A 20,958-nucleotide genomic window follows, 5' to 3' on the forward strand; every position below is an offset into this window, starting at 1 on the left:
TGTAGAGCAGTGTTCCCTATACAAAACTACAACTCCCATCATGCCCTAACAGACTCGGGAATTAGATCAGTTTCCTATGCAGTTTGACAGGGCGCTGTAGTGAGCGGCTAGTCATTTGTCGGTATCTGCTGCCATCTAGTGGACAAAGGTGCTAACTGACATCACTGCTTTTTCGGTACTTTTCGTACTTGTTCACTATTATAAACCGCTGGTCACACACATTACACACACTTATTCTTATCGGGCTAGAAAGAAAATCCTGAACGTCAGCATGCTCGCAAGTGTAGTCACATATCAGTATGTGATATATATGAAGAAACTTTAAATCCGCAAATTCCTTGCTACGCAGCAGGTCACATGACATGGCGAAGTTCTGAACTGCTCTTTCGTTTTAGTCACGTGATGTGAAGTGAACTACAAGTCGCAGCAGCCACTATTACACGGAGCGATTTTTAACAATTGACGACTAGCGGTAAACGATCGCAAACGAGATTGTTTATCGTTAACCTGAAATTCTTCACCATATTACACAGAATGATGTTCGTTATTACGATCGTTATTATAATCGCGATCGTTGTTTATTCCTTTTGATCTCAGGAAAACAATGGGCAATGTGCAATTACACTGAACGATTAGTGAAAAAATACGGAACTTGAGCGAACGAATGTGGAATTACAGCGAACGATTAACAATAATTTTAGGTTCAGATCTAAATCAACGATCAACGACATACTAACGATTTTTCGATCGTTGCCTGCAATTACACAGAACGATTATCGTTTAAATTAGAACAATATAACGATTTTTCGCACGATAATCGTCCAGTGTAATAGGGTCCTAAGTCTGTGTGTAATATAAGCTAAGGGCATCATAGAGATATAATGCAGTAATGGTTACAGGAAAGAGGTATGACAATGCTCTGCAACCTCTTGTTGGACTGAAACTCCCAGCTCCTAATATAAAAGGGATGATGGGAGTTGTAGTTTTATCAAACTATGGTATAGTATCTAGTTCTTGCAAAAGGCCAATTTTCCCCAGCCTGTGGCTCCCTAGCTGCTGCAAAACTGCAACGCCCAACAAAGTGCAGTTTTTGCATGGATTTCAACGCAGAATTTCTGTTGGAATCCATAAGGAACTGTGTGAGCATGAATGCCAGGACCCAGAGTTATTGCCCAGAACATCTCTCTGCCCCCGCCATTGGCTTGTCGTCTTCTTGTAGTGCACCCTGCTGTCATCTTTTCCCCATGTACATGATGCACACTCAACCGGCCATCCATAAGATGTGAAAGAACATGTGATTTATCAGACTAATGCTGCGTTTACACGTAACGATTATCGTGCGAATTTGCGCGATAACGGTCGAATTGGAACGATAATCGTACGTGTAAATGCAGCGAACGATCGAACGACGCACGATAAATCGTACATCGTGATCTTTCATCAGGTCAGCAAATCGTCGTTCATCGTACGCAAAAAATTCGCAAATCGTTCCGTGTGAACAGTCGTTCGCCGATTTAACCAATGTGTGAGATAGGCTTAAACGATCGCAGTGCGAATTTTCGTACGATATATCGTACCGTCTAAACGCTGATCGTTATAAAAAAAAAAACGTAAATCCGACATCGCTAATCGTACGATCGGGCCAATAATCGTTACGTGTAAACGCAGCATAAGACACCTCCTATTGCTCCATGGGCCAGTTCTGATGCTCAGGTGCCCCTCCATCATGCTTTTTGCAGTAGACAAGTGTCCGCATGAGAACTGTAACCAATCTGCAGCTGCACAGCCCTGTGCACATCACGCTCTGATACCCTGTGTGTTATGTCACCCATACCTCTGTAGGATCAGACCAGATGGGATATTTAGCTTTGGGCTTCCATGACCTCTCACCCAGTTTACCTGTTGTCTTTTATTTGTTAAAGTGTCACTGTCGTTTTTCGTTTGTGGCAGAAATCAATAGTACAGGAGTTTTTAAGAAACTTTGTAATTGGGCTTATTATGCAAATATGCCATTATCTGCATTCAAAAAGACTTTCCCCAGGTCCCGCCCTACTTACCTACCGCTTCTACTTACCTCTTCATAGAAACATATTAGGTTGGTTTGACAGCTTCTGTCCTTAGTAAAACCATGCTGGTTATCACTTATAATACTATTAGCCACTACATATTCCTGGATGTAGTCCCTTATAAACCCCTCAAATATTTTCCCCACAATGGACGTTAAGCTTACAGGTCTATAGTTACCTGGGGAAGTTCGAGAGCCCTTTTTGAAGATCGGCACTACATTTGCCGATCACAAGGCTTCATTTATACTCTGCCATTATGCTATCATATATGTTAGGGTGAGACCTCAAATAGAAGTCTCAGCTATACCTGGGGGCTGTCTAGTTGAAAAAGTATGGCAGCTGTTTCTGTTTATTATAGGAATATAACTTATTTTTATATCCTAACAAGACCACTTTAAGGGTAACAGGAGGAACCAGATAGTTTACATTTGTTGCATGAGCAGTCATATTATCTAGCGTCCTTGCAGTCATCTATTGGTAACAACTCCCGGACCTTGACGCGAAGCAAAAATTCCCATTCTCATTGTCACAAAACATAGATGCTGACAGAGCATAACACAAAGCACGTATACAGTGTAAGGATATGAGATGGAGAAGCACAGATAAAATGGCCTATCAACTCCTCATATATTAAAAAAAATATATATATATTGAATTCATCTATACAGCTCCAGGTCTATTACAAAAATTCCTAGTATTTACTTGCAGTTCTTCCTTTTTATGACTGTTGCATCATTAGGATATTTTCATATGTAATACAATGGCTGTTGTTTTGAGTGTCAAACAACGGCCGCTGTATTACGTGTCCTTCCAGACGATATTTCATTATCGACCGTAGGAACATTATTTTCCACCCATAGAATCTGCTTATCGTGTGTATGAAAATCAATTAACCATTGACTTTCCAATCACACTACAGCCGGCAGGACGGCCACACAGCGTGTGAACAGTCTATTTTCTACAGTTGTTGTTCGCGAACTGCGGCTGTGGAAAATAGACATGATCATTATTTGGTACGGCCGTGGTTAATGCACTGTGCGCCATTTGTTCTATTGAAATCAATAGAACTTAAAGGAGAAGTCCAGTGATTTCTAAAATATGGCGGGGGGGAATTTATTACAAGTAGGAACTTACCTCTCAGAGCCCCCACCGGGCTCTGGGATCTCTGGTGCTGACACGTCACAACCTGGCTGGTGGACTGGCCCCTCACTAGGGTGGGACGCTACTCCAGTCACTGATTGGCTGAGCGCCCATCAGCCAGGACGTCATCCGTCATCACAACTGGAGAGGAAAATGCCTTTCCGGTGGGGGTCCTGAGGCCGGTCCTGCCGCTCACTGCAGGCACAGGGAGAGATAAGTTCCTACTTGTAATGAATTTCCCCCCTGCCGATTTTTTCTAAATCGACGGACTTTAATTAATTCGGCAACCTAAGGCCTGTTGTGTTCAATGACCACTACCGCCGTAGTTTCCCAAATTCATTACACTGTGTGAACATAGCCTTAGGGTGTATTCACATGTGGCAGATACTTTTGCAGCTAAAATTCTCCTCCTTTTATGTCAGCTTGTTTATGGCTTTCAATTGAAGAGATGCCGACATCTAATCTCTAATATAATCTTCATTGTAGTGATTTGTCTCTGTTACACCCAGGCCTCCAGCGTGCCTCCGTGCCCTGTGAGCGGCCATGGTCCCCGGGTCCCATGTCACATAACCATGGAGCTTACATTGCCGTCAGTAGCTGAGGAGCTTCTGCGAGAAATAAAACACAGATACCAGGAGACCTCACAAAGTAAGTGCGCCCGTCCTCCTATGGCGGACTCCTCTATGAGGGAATATACAGGGACGTGTTATATAGATGTGTCATGTGCAGCCATGTGACTTCTCCATCTGTCTGTAATAAGAAACAATAAGCCAGAGGCCCTTTATACCCCGGGGGCAGCTCTGCAGTTCTGCTCTGATGGTCACACATAGTTATTTCTCCTTTTGCTTCACGTACAGGCAGTTCTTGCCTCGCTGTACGGGCTCCGGGTTGTACATTTTATAGCATCATTTTGAACTATAAGGATCTTTTCATAGTGTTTGCTGTTTTTTTTCTTTTCTAGCTTTATTGCATTAAAACAACCTTTTTGTTAGGGTCCCACTAATGAATTGTGCGACACCTCCATGAGGAGATGGCCTTAACTGAGGGCAGCATAAACCAGTGACAGAAAGGCTGAACAGATCGGTGTATTACTTACATTATTCTGTTCAGCCGTTCTCCTAATATGCAGGAGAATAGGATTCTTGCCGCTCCCCTCCTCCCGGCCTCCAGCTGCTGATTGACAGGTGACTGCCTATACACAGTATGGATAGATAAATGCCAATCAGCAGCCGGTGGGTGGAGTTTTCTGCTTCTCATGAATATCCAGGACTACTGGGCTCATGCACATAATGAGAGGACTACTTATTATCCATGTTATTCAGGAGGAGATCTCTGGATCAGCTGCAGAGCACAATGTACTGTAAGTGATCCATCATTCTGTTCAGCTTCTCTGTCACTAGTTTATGCTACCCTGAGATAGGACCCTTTTGTGGCCGAGTCGGGTTACTGCAGCTCATCTCCCATTTACTTAAAGGGACCTGAGCTACAGTAACCCAGCACGGCCTTTATACCATGTATGGCGCAGTCTTCCTCCAGCGCTCTTCTCTTTGTATACAGGTCGTGCAGATCTAGCAAATACGTGATCACTGGGGGATCCGATATTGTATGGTCAGATAGGTCATCAATTGCATTGTGTCATGTAAACCAATTTCAGGGGATTAAATAAGAACACATTTAGATAGTGCTGGTTATCATGATTCCGGGCATCCCTCTATTTATCCCCATATTCCTTTCCTGCCCTTTCTGTTAATATGCCAGTGCCCAGGGGATGTCCCAGGACAGTAAGAGCCTAGGCCAGTCCAGCCCATGTCCTCTTATTTACTGTACCTGCTTGTATCAGCCTAAAGGGACATGGGCCGGACTTATCGGGGCCCTTACTGTCCTGGATAAGCCCCATGGGCACTTGAGCTTTATCATATTTGTCTCTGCAGGCTAGATAAATCTAACCTGCTTATATTCCCCTTTTGTGCATGGAGTGCTGAGGATGATGGTTTGTCTCTTACCTTCATCCTCACCGCTGTTCTCGAACAGTTAGTAGTTATTGGTGGTCTGGGGGGCGGTAGTCCTGCCCCCAATGCTCCAAACTGCCCGGTCAGCCTTAGGATCTAGCTAATAACTGCATGGGAACGGCGCTGAGGATGAAGGTAAGACACATAGCTTCCTCCTCGGCATCTCCTGTGCTATAGGGCAACGTTTCTCAACTGGGTTGCCACGGCACACTGGGGTGGCGGGAGAACCCGCCAGGGGTGCCGCGGGATCCCGGTGGGAAATGTGCACTGTCTCTTTAAGCATCCCGAGAAGCTGCGGCCGCGCAGCTTCTCGGGATGCACAGATCGCTTTAATGTTCCGCCCGCACAATGAGCGGGCGGAACATGACCTAGGGATAGCTGAGCTTCACTGTGACCCCCACACCACCCCACCTTAATCCCCATAAATGGAGAACACAAGATTGTGGTGCAAAGGCCACAGCGGCCCACTTTTATTAACAATACAAAACCAACAGGCATTTTACATCTCTTGTAAAATAAATATAAATAACCATTACCATATATTCCTGTCAACATTTGTAAACAAACAACAACTTCCTGAGATTGGTAATCCCCAGTGGGCGGGGACTTGGAAGGACCCTTGAGTCTACCCCATTCCTTTATTAACACTGTCTTCGCCTTCCCCTCGGTCGCAGGCACCTAACTCGAGGGAACCACCTGATGAAGACCTGACACCCCTCCCTGGGACCTTTCCACAGGGTATCCCCAATCATTTTTAACATAACCAGTCACCAATATTTACCGGGTCACCTCCAACTCCCCTACCCACTCCAGCCGCCGTGACATGCCTAGCAACTACATGAGCAGGGAGGGCGGACGGGAACTTCTCACTATGCTGCTCCGCCTGGTCTGAACCCATATGCTCCTCCCTTCTCATATATACCCTTTCCGAATCCCCTCCCCGCACATTCTCTCCCCCAATCCCTTCAAACCCCCTCTCCTCCCCCTTTTACACGTACCCAGCAGCACGTGTTTGCCTTCTCCCCTGGTCATGCGCTCCCTCCGTTATGCTGCACTTCACTGCGGGGCTGTCTTTAAAGCGAGCAGAATGCAGGAGCAGGACCTGTCAGCGTCCTCCTCCTGTATTCCCTCCCATACGCTGCCGGAACTTCATACCAGCAGCCTATGGGAGGCCGAGACCTGACCTCTCCGGCAGGCGTGATGATGTGACGTCATCACGCCTGCCGGAGGTCCCATCCCTGCGGCTTACAAGATGGAGCCCGAAGAGGAGGAGAGCTGCTGCCTGCACAGCGTGGATTAGGTGAGTAGGATGTTTGGTTTTTTAGGGGCACCTCTGGGGGCATTATTAGTTCATGGGGGCACCTCTGGGGGCATTATTAGTTCATGGGGGCACCTCTGGGGGCAATATTAGCTCATGGGGGCACCTCTGGGGGCATTATTAGCTCATGGGGGCACCTATGGGGGCATTATTAGTTCATGGGGGCACCTCTGGGGGCATTATTAGTTCATGGGGGCACCTCTGGGGGCAATATTAGCTCATGGGGGCACCTCTGGGGGCATTATTAGCTCATGGGGGCACCTCTGGGGGCACCTCTGTGGGCATTATTAGTTCATGGGGGCACCTATGGGGGCATTATTAGTTCATGGGGGAACCTCTGGGGGCATTATTAGTTCATGGGGGGCACCTCTGGGGGCATTATTAGTTCATGGGGGAACCTCTGGGGGCATTATTAGTATATGGGGGCACCTCTGGGGGCATTATTAGTATATGGGGGCACCTCTGGGGGCATTATTAGTTCATGGGGGCACCTCTGGGGGCATTATTAGTTCATGGGGGAACCTCTGGGGGCATTATTAGTTCATAAGGGTCACCTCTGGGGGCATTATTAGTTCATGGGGGGCCACCTCTGGGGGCATTATTAGCTCATGGGGGGCCACCTCTGGGGGCATTATTAGCTCATGGGGGCACCTCTGGGGGCATTATTAGTTCATGGGGCACCTCTGGGGACATTATTAGCTTATGGGGGCACAGCAGGGGATCCTACATACAGGGGGCATCCCACATTCCTACTCGCTTTACTGCACATAACACCAAACAGCGCAGTTACTTTGGGAGCCCACAGGAGGGAGGAAGGGAAGGAAGTTGCTAGAAATGTGCGGAGCCTAAATTGTTTGTCTCGCAGGTTCTAAGGGGATGAAACGTATCTGGAAGGAATCATCCTGGAGGTCTGGACTGGATGGAGAGGAAAAGGGAAAGTGACGCCTCAGATCAAAGAAGACGTCACCTGTGAGTCCCTGTATGACACTTTTCTTATTTTGTAGAACATTATTTAGTAGGGGCGCCCCGAGGTGGAAAAGGTTGGGAAGCACTGCTATAGGGAGATATCAGCAGGTTCAAGTCATCTAACCTCCTCATAATTTCCGGTTAACAAAAAGGCTTATATCTTGGCGCTGGAAAGGACGATGGGGATAATAGAGATATGCCCGGAATGACAATGACCAGCCCTATCTAGCTATAGGCATAGACACTCTTCAGTTTTCCAGCGTACAGGTCAGCCATAACAAATCAAGATGTTAGAGGGAACCTGTCCTGTTAGTTATGGAGCCCTTGTATAATACAGCCACAAAGACTCTGTAATTTACTTCTATTTAAAAAAAAATCAGCTGCTGTATGTCCTGCAGGAAGTGGTGTATTCTCTCCAGTCTGACACAGTGCTCTCTGCTGCCACCTCTGTCCATGGCAGGAACTGTCCAGAGCAGCAGCAAATCCTCATAGAAAACCTCTCCTGCTCTGGACAGTTCCTGACATGGACAGAGGTGGCAGCAGAGAGCACTGTGTCAGACTGAAAAGAATACACCACTTCCTGCAGGACATACAGCAGCTGATAAGTACTGGAGGACTGGAGATTTTTTAATAGAAGTAAATTACAAATCTCTGGCACTTTCTGGTACCATTTGATTTAAAAGAACATTTTTCATGTAAAGGGGTTAACTATCAACCGATATGATCCCAATCCTAAACCATTCAGTAATAGTCCGTGCCTCACGCTGGTGACATTTGGGAGGAAATAACTTGCATTGTTACATCTTGGGTAGCTATGCCATGTGGCTGATCCTTCTCCTGTCCCCGCGTGCTCCTACATCAGGCCGCCGCATTCATTCTCTTCATTGCTGAGGTCACGTGCGGATTGCCGGCAGCTTTTCTATTTCCTGCCAAAAATCAAGATTTCGAGTTGAGAAGTTGCCAAACTTTTTCATAGAATAAAGAAAATATTTTTTATTAAATTATAAAAGTTTTTTTCTTTTTCTTTTCTGACCATGCGGTGACACGAATGACGCCAGATCTGGCAGACCCATTGACATCAATTTGTTTGTGCTGTTTAATGGAAATTAAAGTGTTTCTCTTTTCCTGGCCATCCTAAGCGGCGGATCGTGTCTGTTCCCTCGTATGTGGAATAGTTGCTGCTGTGATGTGACCCGTCCTGGTCTGGGTACATGCTGATACAAGACAACAGATGTTACAGAACGTAATGAAAAAGAATCAAAGCCTTATTATATATTATTATTATTATACAGATCTACAGTCGGCTAGATGACGCTGTGCCCTGCAGTAAGACAGGCTGTAAGAATTGCAATTAGTTTGTCTTAGGGGCCATTCACACTATGGAGGAGATTTTTCAAACATGGTGTAAAGTGAAACTGGCTCAGTTGCCCCTAGCAACCAATCAGATTCCACCTTTCATTTTACAAAGAGTCAGTGAGGAATGAAAGGTGGAATCTGATTGGTTGCTAGGGGCAACTGAGCCAGTTTCACTTTACACCATTTTTGATAAATCTCCCCCTATGTGTCTACAGATATGGACTCATTGACTTTTTACCCCTTAAGGACCGGCCAATTGTCACTTTTGCGTTTTCGTTTCTTCCTCTTTGCCTTCTAAGACCCATAACACTTTTATTTTACCACCTACAGGACCATGTGAGTTTTGTTCAGTAGCAGGTGTTCTTTGTAATGGCATCTTTCAATCTGCCATAAAATGAATGATGGAACCCCCAAAATATCATTTATGGGGTGAATTTGGGTCAAAAAATGTGATTCCTCAAATTTTGGGGGGTTTCCATGTTTAGTTAATGCGCTTTACGGTAAAACTGGCATTTTTTCTTTATTCCATAGGTCAGTCTGAACGTTGTATGTTTGTTATAGCGCTCCAATCTCCCAGTACTTATCAGCTGCTGTATGTCCTGCAGGAAGTGGTGTATTCTCTCCAGTCTGCCACAGTGCACTCTGCTGCTACCTGTCCAAATCCCTGTAGAAAACCCTGTCCTGCACTTTGTACTGGAAAGAATACACCACTTCCTGCAGGACATACAGTAGCTGATAAGTACTGAAAGACTGGAGGTTTTCTGATAGAAGTAAATTACAAATCTCTGGCACCAGTTGATTTAATTCTTTTTGTGGGTGTTCAGGGGTTTAAATTTTTTTTTACCATGGTTGGGGGTGCCAAAAAAAAAAAAATGCAATACTCTCCCCAACCCCCCTCCCTTCCCCCGCTGATGCCCCGCAGCTGCAGCTGAAATGCCCCCAGTTTCACTTGTCACTGGTTGTTTCTTTTTGATGGATGCTCTCCAGAGGAACTGCCCATTTAGCCTGTCACTGGCTGAGCGGACATTTCCTGCAAGAATGAGCTCATCGTAGGAACAAGAAAGAAGCGGAAACTGGCAGCTGTGGGGGATCTGGAGAGGTGAGTATCACAAATTTTTTTTCCTCAGCAAACATAATTCTAATAAAGCAGGTCTTACTTTACAAACCCTCTGGTTAACTATTACAGCCTGTGTAAAACCTTCCATCTCTTCTGTCACATTTTAAACCAAAGTGTCCCAGCAGTAACATACACTGATGTGTATATGCTGAAAGAAGACCCCCTAACCTAAAATATAACCCCCTGCCCCAGTGATTCAAAGTATATAAGAAACTAGCAGAAAATTGTGAAGAATTTTCCCAATTTGTGTTGTCCGTTCCGCAGTTTGCCTGGTTTTTGAGGGGAATGTAGTAGTGCGCTATTTTTTCAGTTAAATTGATGAACCCCATTGTAAGGGACTGGGGTTCAGCAGACGCCACCAATGTCTTCTGTAAGAGAGGACCACCACTGTGCCATGGTCTTTGTTGCCACTTGCCAGCCCGTCCCTCATAGTGTCCTAATCTTTAACTCTTTTTGTTCTGCAGCATGTGGGACAAGGAAAATAAGTTCTGCATCACTTACATGCTGCAGCACAGAAAAGGTTAAAGATCAGAACATAGGACATGTCTCACCAGCTCCTGTACTGATGAAACTATGACATCAGAATCAGAGTCAGGTAGGGCCGGATGATGCTGTGGGGGCGGGGCAGTGCTCCTAACAGTTCTCCCAGCCGAAGATTATGCAAACTTACAGTGCGGGAACAGTGCCGAGGAGGAAGGTAAGAGATCTACCTTCCTCCTTTCCATCTGAGGCACTATAGCAGGTTAGATTCATGTAACCTGCTGATAGTTCCCCTTTAGGGTGCGTTCACACGTACAGGATCCGCAGCAGATTTGATGGTGCAGATTTAAAGCAAAGCAAATCTGCTGCGGATCCTGTACTTGAGATCGCACCCTTAACTTGCGGGTGACCTTACAGTGGAGGTCGGAGGTTACCTTTTCTGTGCCACTTACACGCTGCAGCACACAGGGGGTTAAAGAGCAGACACCACATTCATGTCTAAGGGCCCTATTCCACGGGACGATTATCGTTCGATAAACGATCCAAACGACCGCTATTGCAAGAGACCTGAAATCGTTCGCCCATTTACATGGAAAGATAATCGTTACTTATGATCGTTCTTGCGGTCGTCTTGTCGTCGCAATTGCGTTCGTCACTACTGCGAACAACCAAATTACGTCTTATTCAATGCGAACGAGCAACGATAAAAATAGGTCCAGGTCTTATTAAGCGATCAACGATCTCTCGTTCGGTCGTTAATCGTTAACTGCTATTCCACCGAACGATTATCGTTTAGATTCAAACGACTTGACGATAATCTGAACGATAATCGTCCCGTGGAATAGGGCCATAAGTGGCTTCTTCGCTGAAGACACAGTCCCACACTGCAAAAATACGTTCCTTTGTATTACACGCTTACTGGGATTGCTTTTCCCAAGATGAGTTTCAGTATTTCCTGTTTACTGGTGTTTTATCTCAGATTTAATGAAGCAAGTCATACTGCATGTCATAGGGAGAGACGGGTCACAGGCAGATCAGTAGTCTGTTTATCTCTCACAGTGTTCAGTCTTCTTCTGCAGTTTTCTTTTTGGTTCTGATATCTATCATCTTAAGTTGAAAAACAAATAAAAAAAAATATAGTCACATATGGACAAATGACATCTACAGAGTTCACCAAGAGGAGCCCTTAGGACAGGGATGGGGAACCTTCATCTCTCCAGCTGTTGCAAAACTACAATTCCCATCATGCCTGCACAGCCAAAGCTTTAGTTTTGCAACAGCTGGAGGGCTGAAGTTTCCCCGTCCCTGCCTTAGGACATTCTAAAGTCATAGACATTAAAGGGGTACTCCAGTGAATAAAAAAATATTTAAAAGCAACTGGTGCCAGAAAGTGGCAGCGATTTGTAATTTACTTCTATTAAAAAATATCCAGTCTTCCAGTACTTATCAGCTGCTGTATGTCCTGCAGGAAGTGGTGTATTCTTTCCAGTGTGACACAGTGTTTTCTGCTGCCACCTCTGTCCATGTCAGGAACTGTCCAGAGTAGTAGCAAATCCCCATAGAAAACCTCTCCTGCTCTCCAGACTGGAAAGAATACCACTTCCTGCAGGACATATAGCAGCTGATAAGTAACTGGAGTAACTGAGGTCAGATTCTGTGTTGTTCTTGTTCATTCTAATGGTGTTGGATGGGTTTGAGTTCGGAGCTGTATGCAGGTCAGTACAGTCTCTCCCCTCCATGTCTGTATGGACGTTGCTTCGTGCACTGGGGCACAGTCGTGCCGGAACAGAAAAGGGACAAAACAAAACATTTCTCACAAAATTTTAGGCAGTCAGTGACCTTTTCACCATATAGTGCATGATGGTCACTTGAATATAAGTGATTACTATTTATGTAGGTGGGCTCACAGCGTTTTTTATTTATTTATTTATTTTTTTGTGGTTTATTGTTTTCTAAAAGGCAGCTCAAAAAACTGCCTGATTGTTTTCTCAGACTCTTATTCCCCCTAGTAAGTTTCTGTTCTGTAACCACAGACTGTGTGATAACCAGGTCAGATACATCACAGCGTAATAATGAAAGTAGGGAGTAACACTACACACGGTGTGGCTGCTGCTTGTGCTCGTGCAGCACTAGCTCTATACACCACACGTGTGACCATTCACAAATACAGAGGTACCTTGGATTACGAGCATAATTCGTTCCAGGACGGCGCTTGTAATTCAAATCCACTCTTACACCAAAGCAAATTTTCCCATAAGAAATCATAGAAACGCAGACAATTGGTTCCACACCCCAAACATAATGATTTATTATTCTGAATAACATGTAAAACAGATGAAACAAACATTCAGAAACAGCAGAATCTGTGATATTATAAGTTACTGTACAGTAATGGAGAGGATGGGAAATATAGGGGCTGACAGAGACTGCAGGGAGCATGAAGGAATGGGCAGGACAGATGTGGGCACATACATGCAGCACTCTCTGTCTGGGGAGAGAGGGGTTACAGCTATGAAGAGATTACCTCCACAGTCCTGTCCCCTGATGCAAGCCCCAGCCTGAAGTGGATCTGCTATGATTTGGAAGGTGAGGGAGACTTCCTGGGTCAGAGTACAGGGCTGTAGACCCCGCTATGCAGACCATGCCCCTCCCCAACTCCCCCGCCCACCCAGTACTGGGAGCTCGCAAACCAAAGCAATGCTCTTACACCAAGTCCCAATTTTTAAAAATGTGAGCTCTTAAACCAAAACACTCTTAAACCAAGTTACTCTTAAACCAAGGTAAAACTGTATTTCCTTCCAAAGTAGAAATATAAGGCTCCAAATGTTGCAATTCTGTGCATCCTTTTGTATGGTTATATATGAGTTTCTGGGTGACAACCACTATCAGTGACATTCTGGCTCCCATATATTCAGATTTGTCAACACAGATAAATATTTAAAGGGGTAGTTCAGCAAAAAAAAAATTCTTCTTTCAAACCAATTGGTACCAGAATATGCCAGAAATTTTTTATTTATTTCTATAAAAAAAAGTCCAGTCTTTCTGTACTTATCAGCTGCTGTATGTCCTGCCTACAGGAAGTTGTGTATTAGTTCCAGTCTGACACAGTGCTCTCTGCTGCCACCTCTGTCCATGTCAGGAACTGTCCAGAGCAGGAGAGGTTTTCTATGAGTTGTTCCTAACACAGACAGACGTGGCAGCAGAGAAAGAATACACAACTTCCTGCAAGACATACAGCAGCTGATAATTTTTTTTTTTAAATAGAAAAAAGACTTTCTGGTGCCAGTTGATTTAAAAGATTTTTTTCCCCTCTGGTGTTCCCCTTTAACCCCTTGCCTCCGCAGCCTGTTTTGGCCTTAATGCCCAGGGCCTATTTTCCATATCTGACCTGTCTCTCTTTATGTAGTGATAACTCTGCGATGGTTTTAACTAAAGTATCACGGTTCTTCTGAGACTGTTTTTTCATTAAATATTCCTCTTTATGTTAGTTGTATACTTTGGCTGATACACTCAGTAGTTTTTTGTAAAAAAAAAAAAAAAAAAAAAAAAAACACTACATTTGTGCAAAAATTTGAAAAATTTACATTTCTTTATATTCAAAATTCTCTTTTTCTGAGAAAAATAGTCATACCACATGAACTAATTATTACTGCAACATCTACCACATGCCTACTTTGCGGTGACGTCATTTGGTGAACGTCCTTTTACCTGTTAGGATGTTAGAGGACTTTGACATTTTCCAGCAATTTTTCAAATTTTCATGAAAATTTCAAATTCTGATTTTATTAGGGACCAGTTCAATTCTGAAGTGGATTTGTGAGGCCTGTATGTTAGTTACCCCCATAAATCTCTCCACTGTATAAACTGCACCTCTCAAAGTATTCAAAATAGCATTTCATAAGTTTATTAACCCTTTAGGTGTTTTGTGTAAATTTAGAAGTTGAAGGGGAAATTTAAAATGTTCATTTTTTTTCTCAGCAATTCTATGTTAATCCATTTTTTCCTCTAACACAGCAAATTCTAACTGAGAAATACAACTCACTATTGATTCCCCTTATTCCAATGTTTCTATAAATCCCCCCTATGTGGCCGCAGTGCGTCACCTGACTCAACCACAGACCTCAGACATGACAGAGACCTGGGGAATTTTGGGGCCTTTTTTTATTTCAGTTTTTTTTTTTAGCCATTATACCAGGTTGCAGAGGCCTTGCGGTGCCAAAATATTTGTGTAAGACAAGTTGACGTTTCCATCGGCACCATTCTGGGGGACGTGTGACACCCTGATAATTTTTTATAAAAATTTTTATGAGGTGGCACGAATCATCATTTTATTTTTGTACGCCGTTTACTATACGTCACATATGACATGTTATTGTTATCCGTCAGGTCTGTACGATTACAGTGATATCCATATTATATAGGTTTTTTATAGTTAATGACATTTATACTATAAATACTGTTTGTGTCTTGCATATTGTAAGAGCAGTAATATTTTTATTTTTTCGCCAATGGAGTTATGTGAGGACTTTTTTTTTGCGGCATAAGCTGACGTTTTTAGTGGTACATCTTTTGGGTACATGTGACGTTTTGATAGCTTTTATCTATATTTTTTAGGGGGTGGGATTAACTATAAAAAGTAATTTTGGTTAGTTTTTTATTTATTTTTTGCTGCGTTAATCGGGCAGTATTAGTAATGTTAATAGATGGGGTCATTACGGACGCGGCCATACCAAATAAATGTATCTCATTTATAGGGGATCATTTATAAAGGGGGGGGGGGTTCTGTATATTTATTTATGTATATTTATTTATTTTATGTATGTATTTGTGTGTGTTTTAACTTTTGCAGGTACCTCTATAATACATTACAGCACATGATGAGTGCTGTAATGTATTACAGAGTGAATGAGCTGTCAGAACACTGGCAGCTCATTCAAACGATCAGACCCCTGCCTCAATGCAGGGGCCTGATCGTTATAATTCAGCGTCTGGGTTGCTATTGTAAACCACCAGAGCCGCGCCATCGCTACCGTGGCTCCGTGGCGGTCGGAAGGAGCAGATCTCTTTTCAGATTCCCCATAGACGCTGCAGTCCCATGGACCAAGGCGCCTATATGGTTAACTGCCCTGGGGGTGGGGGAGCGCGGCTCCCATCGTGGCAGTGGGAGGAGGCTCCTCCTGCTGCCTGATCGCCGTTATGCACGGCGGGGGGGGGCAGGAAAAGGATGATGTTCGTGGAACGTCATTATGCAGGAACTCCCTGCTTTACATGACGTTCCTCAAACCTTATATTGGGGTAAGGGGTTAGAGGGAACCAGTCACCATGAAAATGCTACCTAAGCTATTGGCATCATGTTATAGAGCAGGAGGAGCTGGGCAGATTGATATATATCTTTATGGGAAAACTTGTCATTCATTAAAAGGGTAGTGCGGCGGTAAACAATTATTCACAGAATAACACACATTACAAAGTTATACAACTTTGTAATGTATGTTATGTCTGTGAATGTCCCCCTTCCCCGTGTCCCACCACCCCCACCCGTGTACCCGGAAGTGTGGTGCGCTATACATACCTGTCACGTGCCGACTCGTCTCCCATCTTCAGTTTGCGATGTCGTCTTCGGGCGGCCGGGCCGAATCCCTCCGTCCGTCCTGAGTGCCGGCCGCCCTTTTCAGCGTCATCAGATGCTCAGCCGCGATTGGCTGAGCACAGTTATGCTCAGCCAATCGCGGCTGAGTAGCGGCAGAGGGCGGCCGGCACTCAGGACGGACGGAGGGATTCGGCCGAAGACGACATCGCTGACTGAAGATCGGAGACGAGTCGGCACGTGACCAGTATGTATAGCGCACCACACTTCCGGGTACACGGGTGGGGGTGGTGGGACACGGGAAGGGGGACATTCACAGACATAACATTCATTACAAAGTTGTATAACTTTGTAATGTGTGTTATTCTGTGAATAATTGTTTACCGCCGCACTACCCCTTTAATTAAAGTGACTCTGTACCCACAATCTGCCCCCCCCCCCCCCCAAACCGCTTGTACCGTCAGATAGCTACTTTTAATCCAAGATCTGTCCTGGGGTCCGTTCGGCAGGTGATGCAGTTATTGTCCTAAAAACTACTTTTAAACTTGCAGCCCCTTACCCAACGATCAGGGGTTAGAATATCTGTGCCCTAACTTTGCACCACCCCTCCGTCCCTCCTCCCCGCCCTCTACATCATTAGGAATGCCACTGGAACATTTTCTCCTGTCTGAACATTGCTAGAGTGCCTTAACGATCCAGCCCATGTTCAGTATTCACACAGCTGATGAATAGGAGACAATCTTCCGGGAGCATTCTTAATGATGAGGAGGGCGGGAGAAAGGATAGAGAGGTGGTGCCAGCCTAATGCATGCACAATCTAAGCCCTGGCCGTTGGGCATGGGGCTGCCAGTTTAAAAGTTGTTTCTTAGGACAATAACTACATCACTTGCCGAACTGACCCCAGGACAGATCTTGGATTAAAAGCAGCTATCCGAGGGTACAGATTTTTGGGGGGTCAGGGTGAGGTTTTGAGGGGTCAAATTGTGGGTACAGAGTCGCTTTAAAATCTCTTAATCTAAAATCTTTTAATGCTAAATATTCCAGACCATTGAGTGACCCCTCCCACTGGACTCCCACTTCTCACAGAAGGATCAGGGATTTCAATCAACATGTTTCAAGTTATACTGAATCTTTTCCCATAAAGTTATATATCAATCTGCTCAGCTCCTACTGTTCTACAATATGATGGCGATAGCTTAGATAGCATTGTCTGGGTGACAGGTTCCTTTAGGGTGCGTTCACACCTACAGGATCTGCAGCAGATCTGCAGCAGATTTGATGCTGTGTTCAGTTATTTAAATGAAATCTGCTGCAGAAAATCAGCTGCAGATCCTGTAGGTGTGAACGCACCATTAGGCTGGGTTCACACTACGTATATTTGAGGCTGTATGTTTGAGGCTGTATAGCAACCAAAACAAGGAGTGGATTAAAAACACAGAAAGGCTCTGTTCACATAATGTTGTAATTGAGTGGATGGCCGCCATTTAATGGCAAATATTTGCTGTTATTTTAAAACAATGGCTGTTATATTGAAATAATGGCCGTTATTTACTGTTATATGGCGGCCATCCACTCGATTTCAACATTGTGTGAATAGATCCTTTCTGTGTTTTCAATCCACTCCTGGTTTTGGTTGCTAGGAGGACCTGACTTGAGGACCAAATACTGCCTGAAATATACGTAGTGTGAACCCAGCCTTAAGGTGTATTTATTTTTATCCTGTGGTCTTTCTGCCATTTTCATGTTTTTTTGTTTTTTTCAAAGATAATAACATAAGTAATTTATGACTGATACAAGGAAGAAACAAGGCAGCGAACGCCCCTAATATGATTTTATGAAATTCAAATAACGTCAAAAAATGAGCGTAATAACTTTAATAACGGTAGCGTTAGAGTACCACACGTAAACAGGTTATTTCTAATATCAGAGAGGCCTCGGATGACTCTCCGGTGAACGCTCGTATAATATTGTATAATATTAGAGCAGGGCTCCTCGGCGTGATTATGGTCCTTACATTACAAGTGCCATCCACTTCAGACTCCAGCCCCACGCTCCCAGTGTCATAATGGAAAATAATACGTTCACGCTTACCAAAATCTATTCAACTACTCACGTTTCAAGGATCTCATCATCTCACGGCTCTCCGCTGCCACCGGCTAATTCAAGAACATTAAAACAAATATAGTTTTGTGCCTCTGTATTCTATAGCCGATGCTTTATGTCATAGTTGTTTGTTTTCCATCTGTATCAATGGGCCCTTTGTTCTTCTGCCGTGGAAATCAGTTTGGAGACCTTGGCTCTCCAGTTAAAGCTTTGGCTGTCCAGGCATGATGGGAGTTGAGAAAAGAAATATATGTGTGGTGAAATTGAAAAACAAAAATCAATTTTATTTAGGGGGGTTTGTTTTACGCCATTCGCCTTAGGGTACTGTGGGCGGGCACTGGAGCGAGCCGGAGCCTGGATCAGGTAAAGTATACGCTCCGGCGGCCGGGGGGTTAACGGGGTGGGCTGGGGACAAACTCGCAGCAGGGATGTACATCCCTGCTGCGATTTTGTCTAACATTGAAACAATAGGGCCGGGATCCGCAGCGAGTCTCGCTGCAAATACGCAGCGAGAGGTCTCGCTGCGGATCCGGCAAGTGTGTTTGTCCACTTAGAGCGCTTTTATCATTTGGTCTATTGGTGTGAGTGGGAGGTGTCATTTTTTCCGCCATAATCTGTACTTTCTATCGGTACCTTGATTGCGCATATGCGACTTTTTGATCGCTTTTTATCACAATTTTCCTGGATTTGATGTGACCAAAAATGCGCAATTTTGCATTTTGGATTTTTTTTTTTTGCTCTTACACCGTTTACCATGTGAAATCAGGAGTATTTTTATTTATAAAATGGGAAAGGGGGGTTATTCAGACTTTTATTAGGGGAGGGGATTTTTATTTTAAATTTTTTTAACAATTCCCCCCTGGGGTTAGGGTTATTCCCCCCTGGGGTTAGGGTTATTCCCCCCTGGGGTTAGGGTTATTCCCCCCTGGGGTTAGGGTTATTCCCCCCTGGGGTTAAGGTTATTCCCCCTGTGGTTAGGGTTATTCCCCCTGGGGGACTTCTAGTAATACTGCTCTGATCTCTCATTGAGATCTATGCAGTATAGATAAATAGATACAGTATAGATATACTGCATAGATCAATACTGCATAGAGCAATAATTGGCAAAAACTATGTAAAGTGCTGCGGAATCTGTGTGCACTATAAAAATAAAAGCATTATTATTATCAATTTGTGTTCTATTGCTCTCGGCTGCTGCAGCCAAGAGCAATAGATTACCGAGCCAGGATTACTGCGCAGTCCCCGGGCCGGACTAGATGCAAGGACCGTTTCTCCACGATCGCGCCGCGGAGGGCCGATGCTGCCACTATACCACCACCGATGGGGGGGGGGGGGAGAAGGTATTTAGATGCAGCTGTCAACTTTGACAGCTGCATCTAAATACCTAATTAGCAGGCACGGCGATTGGACCGTGCCCGCTAATAGCCGCTGCATATAGCACCCGCACGGCCCCCCTCTGAACTCCCCTAGCGACGCCAGGACGTACAGTAACGTCCTGGTGCGTCTATGGTTTAATATGATGGATGTTTTTCCTTCCCGAAACATAGCGGTGACTTAATACAGGGCTTTCCCTGCCCACCTTCAATAGAGTGTTGTGTCTGGAGCCGAGTATAGCACAGCATGGTGTGACAAAGGCAGGAAAGTTACCTGCAAATAGCATTGTATTGTAGAACATCCCCGGAGCTAGAGAGGAAATCTCATCCATCCAGGAATATTCTTGCTACTTTTCTTTGTTACAGGAATTCACGTACTTGGGGACAAGAAAACCCCTGGGTCTAAATACAATGTATAAACTTATGCACTAAAGACTTGGCCGATTCCTGTGTTTAAAGTTACATCAGGACATTTCATGTTTATTAATTCCTTAAAGGGGTACTCCAGCGAAAATCTTTTTCTTTCAAATCAACTGGTTTCAGAAAGTTATATAGGTTTGTAATTTACTTCTATTTAAAAAAAAAAATCTCAAATCTTCCACTACTTATCAGCTGCTGTATGTCCTGCAGGAAGTGGTGTATTCTTTCCAGTCTGACACAGTGCTCTCTGCTGCCACGTCTGTCCATGGCAGGAACTGTCCAGTTACTGACATGGACAGAGGTGGCAGCAGAGAGCACTGTGTCAGACTGGAAAGAATACACCACTTTCTGCAGGACATACAGCAGCTGATAAATACTTGAAGACTGGATGATCTGTGTGTTAACCTGCCAGGAACATTAATTGTAAAGTATCTTCCCCCTGTTTCCATAACACCTAAATGGGCTATTTAATAGGAGTGTGTAATGCACTTTAATTATTCAGCATTGATGGTAAGTAAAGTGGTGGCCAAGTACAGGTTACTGTCCTCCCCTGTTTATAACATAAAGGTCTAATAATTGAGTGATTTCCTTTCAAACAAACCAGCTTTGGCTTCCCAGGCATGATGGGGGTTGTAGTTCTGCAACAGTTGAAGGGCCGCAGATTTGTCACCTATCTTATATGAAGAATATGCTGGAAGTCTTTTGGGATAAACGTCACATCGTAGAATTTTATGTGAATTTAGATTCGATTTAGATTTTCCATCCAGTTTCCGTTACCCCTTGATGAAGCCGTGACGTCAGCTTGAGCAGAGTATAACCGGAAGGGGCCACAATAAAATATTAATGTAACATACATTGCGTACTTAGGGCAGGAATGTGAATAATTTATATTAAATAAACTTTTAAATTCGTTAAATGTGTATTGGAGCCCTGAACATGGTTAAAGGGGTTATCCAGCATTAGGAAAACATGGCTTTCTTCCAGAGACAGCACCGCTCTTATCTGCAGGTCCATTGCAAAACC

The 20,958-nt window shown here is 44.3% G+C and overlaps 1 protein-coding gene across 5 annotated transcripts in view; it reads left to right on the forward strand.

Moving 5' to 3' along the window:
• ZSWIM7 (zinc finger SWIM-type containing 7) overlaps window positions 1-20,958 on the forward strand; it is a 143,801-nt gene that overhangs the window by 415 nt on the left and 122,428 nt on the right. For 3 of the 5 annotated variants that reach the window (XR_011358903.1, XM_069945963.1, XM_069945962.1), the window contains exon 2: window positions 3,693-3,854. Coding sequence is in view for 4 of the 5 variants with exons in the window: in XM_069945963.1 (XP_069802064.1) it covers window positions 3,693-3,854 (162 nt within the window). In the remaining variant the exon portion in view is untranslated. Of the gene's footprint in view, window positions 1-410; window positions 473-3,692; window positions 3,855-20,958 lie in introns of those variants that run through there. The other 2 variants (XM_069945965.1, XM_069945964.1) reach the window with 2 other exon arrangements.

Source organism: Dendropsophus ebraccatus, chromosome 11 (assembly GCF_027789765.1).
Source record: "Dendropsophus ebraccatus isolate aDenEbr1 chromosome 11, aDenEbr1.pat, whole genome shotgun sequence".
NCBI classification, from domain to species: Eukaryota; Metazoa; Chordata; class Amphibia; order Anura; family Hylidae; genus Dendropsophus; species Dendropsophus ebraccatus.